Genomic DNA, 8847 nt, shown 5'->3' with positions numbered 1-8847 from the left:
AAGTGCACCCCCGGCGCCAGCCTCACCTGCCTGGGCTGCCCCGGGGCCCCGACTGCGGCAGCAGTCCTCCTCCTCCAAGGGGGATAGCCCCGAGCTGAAGCCACGGGCAGTGCACAAGCAGGTCAGTGCTGCTGGGCAGGGGCCGGGTGGGGCTCCGGGCCCAGGCGGGCCACACATTGCATGCCATGCGCCTCCTCTGGTCATTTCACCTCCACTGCGCCCGGCTGCCATCCCGTGCTGAGCGACACCGTGTTCAGCCCCATCCTACCAGCCTGCCGCATGCCACCACCCCCTCCTTTTGGCTCCTACCTGAATCCTGGGAACCAGGGCTGCTCTGGCCTTAGGCACTCCAGGCCTCTTTGCCAGTTCCCCCAGGACAGGCTTGGGCTAGGGAGACAGAGAAGGTCCATCCATCTCAGACCTAAGCCTGATAAAGCCCCAACTTGGAGTGGAAGCACCCTGGTCCCACCCCGGCCCGTAGTCCCCAAAACTCCCTCAAAGGCCAAGTCACCTCCAGGCTTCCTGTCTCCAGCGCTGCAGGCAGCACAGGAGTGGAAGAGCTTTGGGTTGACCATCCAACCCAGAGTATCCACCCCATCCCGTACTGGGGCTCCCTAGGCTCTCATCTGGAGGCAGCATGCACCTGGACTGTTGATTTGCTTCTGCCTTCATTCGGAAGTCAGGTTTCTTAGGGTTAGGGGCTGCAGTAGTAGTCACTCAGCCAGCCAGAGCCCCCCCATCCCCTGTCCCGGCCACTGGCTACTCGTCCCTGTGGCTCACTGGGGGCTCCTCCTCTCCCCGCCCCTCCTCCCTTTGCCCCGCTCCAGCCCCTCACAGCTGTGTTTCATTGTAGGGCCCTTCACCCGTGAGCCCCAATGCCCTGGACCGCACAGCCGCGTGGCTCTTGACCATGAATGCGCAGTTGTTAGAAGACGAGGGTCTGGGCACAGACCCCCCCCAAAGGGATAGGCTAAGGAGTAAGGAGGAGCTCAGCCAAGCAGAAAAGGTAAAGCTGGCCCCGGGCAGGGAGGGGCAGGGCGGGGCTGCCCAGGTGGCAGCTGGTAGGAGTCCCCCTGAGAGCCCTCAGGGAAGGGGCTGCTTGTTCCTGCCGTGGCCTGTCCCCTCTTGCCCCCTGGGCCCACCTTAGAACAGTAGCCAGTGGCATCCGGAAGAAGAGCAGCAGGAGGGATTTAGCTTAGACCTGAGGTGTATCTGCTGGGCTGCACATCAGAACACCTGGGAGCTGTACAGGACCCAGACCCCTGGGGTGACAGGGCCTACAGAGCTTCTACAGGTCCAGGGTGCCACACAGACACAAAGAGACCCTGTGGGAAGCCTCACATATGAAGAGGCTAGGGCATGGATCGCCAGGACAGTTGGGAAAGCTGCCCACTGGGGCTCTTTTCCCATTCCAGTCTCCATCGCATCATGGGAAAAGGAGTAGCAATGATCAGGATTAAGGCGTTGGGTCAGAGTGCCATTGGGAGGTTGTATCCCCCTATGGTGAGAAATCAGTTCTGAAGAGTCTAAATCCTGGGACCAGCAGTTAGTGTAATGGCCATGTTGCTGAACTCCCATGTAGTCGACTGCACTTCGAGTCCCGGACCCAGTGGCTTAAACTCACTCCAGGTGCGTGTGCGTGCGTGCCCAAGATCCTGAGAGAAGAATGGAGGAGAAGGGATTGCGGTGTGGCCATCCCCCCTGGGGGATGATTTCTCGCTTTCTGTCTCTCTGTCTCTCTGTCTTTCCAGTGAGTGCATGCTCCCTATACCAAAAACCTCTCCAAAGAAAAATAAAAGAGTCTAAATCCCACCCTTACCACATACATTGAGCATCTGGTGAGGTGGCAAGATTATTTCTTTGCCCTCCAGAATCTTCCAGTTGTGGCTGCATCCCTGGCTCTGGTACTCTCGCGTCCCCTAGAGACCAAAGCCCAGGTGGATGGAGTACCCATTGCAAGGTCCTCCCCCCCAAATTGCAGTCATTCCCCATTTTCCTCTAGGTGCTCTCGCCTCTCTGGGCCCCAAGGATAGCCTGTGGTACCTCTCAGGCAAGGGCATGGGGTCCGGGTGGCAAAGCTCCCTCCCCTTGGCCTTGGGCAAGGTCCATCTCCATGCTGCATACACCGCCTCTACCACCCTCCTGGTCCGCTGCATCCACCTGCTTCGATCATATTGATGTGAAGGGGACCAGGGACATGGGACACTGTGCTTTCAGAGTGGATTTGGCTGGGGAGCAAGGAGGCCCATTCTCACCCCAAGATCCCTGCCTTCCTCAACTCTGTGTTCTCACTGTGTCTGGTATCTCGGTTCCAGGACTGACTGGCCCTCCCCTCCCTCCCTCTGGGAAGAGACATCTGCCTCTCTGTCTGGCCTGCCGAGCTCTCCAGCTCTTGCCCGGTCCATTCTCCTTCCCAGAGGAGAGCTCCCCATGAGCTAGACCCAGAGAGACCATCTTGGCTTTCACCTCTTACTCTTTCTCTGTTTCTCCATGCTGCCATCACCCCTGGCTTTAGGGTAATAGGATATCACCTTGCGGGTCAGTCACTCTGTGTCACATGGTTAGCATACCTGGGCCTCAGTTTCCCCTCCTACAGAGCCCACACTTCTCAGGGCACTGTCAGAAGTGCTTCATTTGTCCGAAGGATTTTTAAATTTTGTTGAGTATAAAAAGTTTAAGACTTTCGTTATACCCTTACTCCTGAGATTTGGGTTTGAGTTTTCCATCCCCCTTTTAGCCATAGTGATCAGGCAGGGAGCTTGCAGTGAGAGACCCTGGGTAGAGTGGGCTTGAGTCTCACTGCAGCTCCTCTGATGGGGCTCCTGGGCAGCTCCTTCATGAAGTGAGTAGATTCACAGTCACTGGGACATTCTCAGTTGGGCTTCTTCCCACCAGTGCTCTCACTCACAGGAGGGCTGACAAGGCTGTGCTTTCTCTGTCCTGGGTGCGGTGCCCCTGGCACGCCGCCCTTTTGGCAGGATCTGGCGGTGCTACAGGACAAGCTGAGAATCTCCACCAAGAAACTGGAGGAATACGAGACCCTGTTCAAGTGCCAGGAGGAGACGACACAGAAGCTAGTACTGGAGTACCAGGCACGGCTGGAAGAGGGTGAGGAGCGACTACGGCGGCAGCAGGAAGACAAGGATATCCAGATGAAGGGCATCATCAGCAGGTAAGGGTGGCCTGCTTCCTCCTTCTTCCTGCCCCCAAAGATGGGTAGACTTCCCACAGCCCTTGAGCAGGCCAAGGAGGCCATGGTCTGGGCAAGAGGCTGACCAGCTGAAGAATGAGCCAACTAGGGTGAGAAGAGGAGGGAAGAGAATGTCCCAGGCAATGGGGACAGCATGAGCTCTGGCCTGGAGATAGGAAGTTGCCTAAGCAGTCCTGCATAGTACAGTGTTGGTCATTGAAGGAATGCCAAGTTGGGCATGGTGGAAGTGAGGCCAGGACAGCACCCAGAGATGCTGGGGTCCCATAAGAAGATAAATTATCCTGGTAAGTTCTCTCAGGAGAATTTAGAAGCTGGATTGGGGACACCAGAAAAGACAATGAGGACGCAATTCAGGGCAGGAAAAGTAAGAATGTGTATCTGTGACATTCATTAGATAAAGGTGATGGAAGGACACAGTAACCTCCAGAGTTCTGCTGAGAACATCTGGGTGTGGGGATTTTAATGAGCCAGTTACCATGGAAGAGGAGCAGTTTGGGTCAGAAGGGTGAGGGTTGGCAGTGATAGTTTGGGGTACGCTGAGCTTTATGGTGCTTGGTTATCCAAAGGGAGCTTTTAGGGGGACAGTTGGCATTAATAGTGAATATTTTTTTTACTAAAGGTGACATCAGGTTCTCCTGAGAGGACTCCCCATCTCTCTCTACCTGTGGGTAGGGTGGGCAGATCTTCCTTAGTGTCTATAAGCACGAAGTTCAATCCAGGCCTCAGTCCTGGAGTTTACTCTCTTATGACAGTAATAGTAGGCATAAGAGGAGAGAGAGTGTGGATTTACAGCTTATTTATTTGTAGGGTCTATAAGACCCTATCATATGGACCAATTAATGCTAGAAAGTTCTCCCATCAACCTCATGCTTTGTCCATAGCAAAAACTTGAGAAAAGGATATCAAAATATCTAGTCATCATTATGGATTGGTCTATTTCTCCTTTCATTTCTATGTTCTTGTGCATTAGAATTGTTAAGTACTATTGATTAATTGACCTCTTATTATAAAATCACTTCCTTTATTCCTCATAATATTTCTTGCTCTGAAATCTACCTTGCTTAATATAGCCACCTCAGGTTTCTTTTGATTAGTGTTGGCATGATGTATCTTTTTCTCATCCTTATATATTTAATCCATTGTCTCATCCATTTGGGCTACTGCAACAAAACACTTTGACTGGGTAATTTATGAATAACAGATATTTGCTCAGAGTTGCGGAGGCTGGGAAATCCAGGATCAAAGTGTCAGCAGACTTGGTGTCTGATGAGGAATTTCTGCTTCTTATGTGGTGCCTTGTTCCTTTGTCTTCACATGACTGAAGAGGTGAATAAGCTTTCTCATGCCTCTTTGATAGGATACTAATTCCATTTGTGAGGGTAGAACCCTCATGACCCATCACTTCCCAAAGGAGAAATCTTCAGGTTTATGTTTCAGCATGAATCTAGGGGAGCACTGACTATTCAAATTATAGCACCATGAGTAAGTTTCTTTTACTGAATCTTGTTGTGTCTTGCTTTTTAATGTACTCTAATGAGTTCTGCCTTTTAATTGAAGTGTTTAGATCACTTATATTTAGTATAATGATTGATATTATACATAAATCTATTATCTTGTTATTTGTTTCCTATTTGTTCCATCCGTTCTTTTTTGGCTGCCCTTTTTTGTACTTTTAAAAATTATTTCATTATATGTTTTTTATTGGTTATTTAGGTCTATCTTCTTTTTGCTGTGGGGCAGTGGTTAGCAAACCTTTTATAAAAGGGCAGACAATAAGTATTTTGGACATTGCGGGCCATATGGTCTCTACAACTATTCAACTCTGCTATTATGGCAGAACTATTTCTGTGGTATGGCTATTTTCAAAAAATAGGCAGTGGAGCAAATTGGGCCTCACCCTCAGTATATCATGATAGGGACTGTCATTGTCTTTGTTTCTCGGAACTTAGCAAATCTTTTTTTCCCTGGCTCTTTTTAAGATATTTTTCTTCATCACTGGTTGCTTATGATGTGTTTCAGCGCGACTTTATTTGTGTTCCTTGCGTTTGTGAAACTCTTATAGTTTTAGATATCTAGCCCTACTTTCTGCCATTTCTTTTCCTGGAAGTCCTATCACACATACATTATGATGCTGTGGTTTTTTTTGTTTGTTTGTTTCATTTTCTTCTGTTTTGTTGTGTCTAATTTTTATTACTATGTCTTTAGGTTTGCTAATCGGTTCTTCATCAGTGTGTGATCTGCTATTAATTTTAGTACTTTTTCATTTCATATATTGTAATTTTCACCTCTAGAATTCATTTTTGCTTTAAATCCTATCCTTGTGAGCCTTGGGTTCATAGCATCCATTTTTTTTTTAAGAATTATTTATTTAACTTTATTTTATTTTATTTTTAATTTTGACCCAGGGAGGGGAGGAGAGAAGGAATGTGAGAAAGCAAGCTTCCAAGTCTGGGACTTGAACTGCAGTCAGTCATGTGGGAGTCTAGCACCTTAACTACCACACTACCTGCTGGCCCCAACTCTTGAATAGTTTTTATCTGAGGTTGTTTGAACCCATGGAAGCAGAACCTATGGATATGGAAGGCTAGATGTAGTTCTTTTAATGCCCTTGTCTACTAATTTTATCACCTGACATTTGAGTCTGTTTTTACTGATTGATTTTCCTCCTGATTGTGTGTCTTATTTTCCTTCCTCTCTGCATACTTAGTAATTTTTGGTTGGATGCCAGGCATTGTGAATTTTACATAGTTGCTGGATGTTTTTGTGTTTGTTTAATTACTTCAGGCTTTGTATCAGGATACAATGAGGTTACATGGAATCATTTTAATCCTGTTGAGGTTTACTTTTAAGCTTTGTTAGGGTGGGTCCTGCAGAACCTTTAGTCTAGGACTGATTTGGCCTCACTGTTGAGGCAGCTTCCTTCTGGGGATTCTGCATGATGCCTTGTGTATGTCTTTCTGGTATAGCTGGTAGGAATATGACCTGCTTCCAGGATTGCTTCATGTACTTCTCCCAATGGTTCTTGCCCAGCCTAGAAATTTTCTTACCTGCATGCCTATCAGTATTCAGACAAAGACTCCAGGGAACCTTCTAGGGAGATATATGGAGTTGAAATCTTCCTCCTCTATGGCATTGTGCCCTGAAAATTGCACGCCTTGACCTTCTTGAACTTTCAGTTTCTTTGACCCAGTGAGCTGCCAGCTTCCTTGCTACTCTGCTTTTAGGCTGTGAGCTGGACCCCCCTTGTTGATTTCCCTTCTGCTGTGCTGCCAGTTCTGTCTGAAAGCCTTGCTTTCAGCATTGGGTCCAGTTGTATAGTTTGTTTGTAGGGCAGGAGAGTAAATTCAATGTCTTTCCAAGTTATTCCCTTAATACTGTCTAACGATGTCCCCAATGCATGCCCCCTCTTCCAGGCTTTTTTCAGTATCTTGCCTTCCTATAACAGAACCACCTGGACCTGGCCCCATAGTCCTTTCTCCTGGTTGCTCCCTGACCTGCTAACCCACTGGCCTCTTAGAGGCGCCCTGTGCCTCTGCTGTGAATGGGCCAGGTGCTTGCCCAATTGTGACAAGGCTGCTCTGAGCTGGGGAAATTGTGTGGATGGAGTAGAAACAGGGCCTTGGGGGTAGATGGCCTTATCTGAGGAAAGAATGTGGGGCAAGAGCAGAGGCTGAGGCCAGAGCCCTGTAGACTTCAGTCCTGGGGCAGAACAGTGGCCTGGGAGATGGGCAGAGGCAGACAGTATGGAGCCCAGAAGCCAAAGGCGGGAGTTGGAGGGTAGGCGTGACCAGCTGTGACAGTGCCTCTGAGACAAGTATTCTGAGACTAGGAGGGCTCCTGGAAAGGGGCAGCTGGGAGCAGAGGCATCCCTGCCTGACTGCCAAGAGCTGCGGATGGTCCTCTCAGCCCCCCTGCTTGTTATCCCACCCGCAGATCTGTCCTCCAGCCGCCCAGTTCCAGTGTGTGAACCCCCACCCTGCTCTCTGTTCCATGGCCTGAGCTTCTGCTGGCAAAGCCACAGTTGTGCAGGGTGGAGGTCTTCACGCTTTGGCACCCCTGCTACCTCGCAAACTCTTTGAGGGAAAGAACTAGATTTTGTTCCTCCTGGTACCTCAGATGTTCCACACAGAGCTTGCACAACCTCAGTGAATATGGAGAGTGGTGGAGAAAGTTCTAGAGCTGTTCAGGGCCTTTGTCTTCCCACCTGTACCACAGTCTGGCATTGCACCACCCACCTAGCTCTGGGTGGTCATGAAGACCTGACATCCACTCCCATTCTAGAGTGGCTCCTGGAAGAACATCAGGGAAGGGACAACCGAGGGGCTTCTGGGAATTGGCAATAGTCTGCAGAGTGGTGTGGAGGTGAGGGAAGAGCAGGCCCGGCACATGTCTCTTGCTGGGGGCAGCTGGAAGGCCTATGCCCCGGGCTAGTGTGGGAAGCAAGTCTGTGACCAACAAGGGCTCTGTTAGCGAGTCTCCCACAATGAGGTGTGGGGGCTCGTCCCCCACGTCTGCTGCCTCCACGGCAAGCCTGACTTCCCTGTCTCTGGTCATAGGTTGATGTCAGTTGAGGAGGAGCTAAAGAAGGACCATGCAGAGATGCAAGCAGCTGTAGACTCCAAGCAGAAGATCATCGATGCCCAGGTGGGGGCTCTGGTGCTTCAGCCGGTCAGCGTTGGAGACCCGGGGGTGGAGGCGTGGCTTCTCTCCTTCTCAGTCATATCTCACTGCAGATGCTGAGGGGGTGTAAGAGACCAGGATCTCCGCTCTGAGTCCCGCCTGGGGTCTCAGTGGGCCACAAGTTCACTAGGATAGGCTGGGAAAGGAGGAAGACCGCTCCTTCCCTGCTGGGTACTCGGCAGTGTCTTTCACCAGGAAGCTACTCGGAGGGCAAGGGAGACCTGGCCGAGGCGGTAGTGGGACTCAGAGCCATAACTTGGAGTCTGCGTGGAGAGAGGGCAGTCGGCAGAGGCCTCTCAGAGCTGACCCCTCACTCTCCAGAAATGGGTCAGGCCTTGCTCAGCCCACAAACTGCACAGACAGGGAGCTGCGGCCTCTCTGGGAGCCATGTGCACACATGAGCGAGGGTGCTGGGCCTTGGGCAGCTGATGATCAAGCCATGAGAGCTGCTGGGTTCGATGAGAAGCAGGTGTTGAGGTCTTGGTCTGGGTGATGCTAAGGCTTCTCTCAGCAGTGGTGCTAGGCCACCCTGCGCCTGCCTCCTGAGTGGGCGCATTGGTGTACAGGGCCCCGGGGAGGTGCCTCCTGGTGTGGCCCTCCTTCAGGCCTTGGAGCCCGCCTGTGACCCCTTGCTGACACCCTGCCTGCCCACAGGAGAAGCGCATCGCCTCGCTGGACGCCGCCAACGCCCGCCTCATGAGCGCCCTGACGCAGCTGAAAGAGAGGTACAGCATGCAGGCCCGTAACGGCATCTCCCCCACCAACCCCACCAAATTGCAGATTACCGAGAACGGCGAGTTCAGAAACAGCAGCAATTGTTAACCTGCCCGAGGAGGGAGGAGCCTGCCCAAGGAGAGGAGGGGCGCTGTGGTGGCCAGGGCAGGGTCCCGGCCTGCGGAGGCCCCGCCCTCCGCCCGCTGGCCAGGAGGCGGGCCACCGAGGGAGACCAGAGAAAC

General features: G+C 51.4%; 1 protein-coding gene across 1 annotated transcript in view; it reads left to right on the top strand.

Annotated features, from left to right (window-relative positions):
* DAB2IP (DAB2 interacting protein) overlaps nucleotides 1-8833 on the top strand; it is a 36480-nt gene extending 27647 nt beyond the window's left edge. The window contains exons 11-15 of the mRNA XM_027772630.1: nucleotides 20-121; nucleotides 854-1006; nucleotides 2979-3172; nucleotides 7768-7855; nucleotides 8546-8833. Of these exons, the coding sequence (XP_027628431.1) occupies nucleotides 20-121; nucleotides 854-1006; nucleotides 2979-3172; nucleotides 7768-7855; nucleotides 8546-8713 (705 nt within the window). The 3' untranslated portion in view covers nucleotides 8714-8833. The remainder of the gene's footprint in view (nucleotides 1-19; nucleotides 122-853; nucleotides 1007-2978; nucleotides 3173-7767; nucleotides 7856-8545) is intronic.
* Nucleotides 8834-8847: the final 14 nt, after the last annotated feature.

Source organism: Tupaia chinensis, unplaced genomic scaffold (genome assembly GCF_000334495.1).
Source record: "Tupaia chinensis unplaced genomic scaffold, TupChi_1.0 Scaffold000289_1, whole genome shotgun sequence".
In the NCBI taxonomy this organism is placed as follows: domain Eukaryota; kingdom Metazoa; phylum Chordata; class Mammalia; order Scandentia; family Tupaiidae; genus Tupaia; species Tupaia belangeri.
Note: the sequence above shows the minus strand (reverse complement) of the source record. Positions and strands in the feature narration are given on the sequence as shown.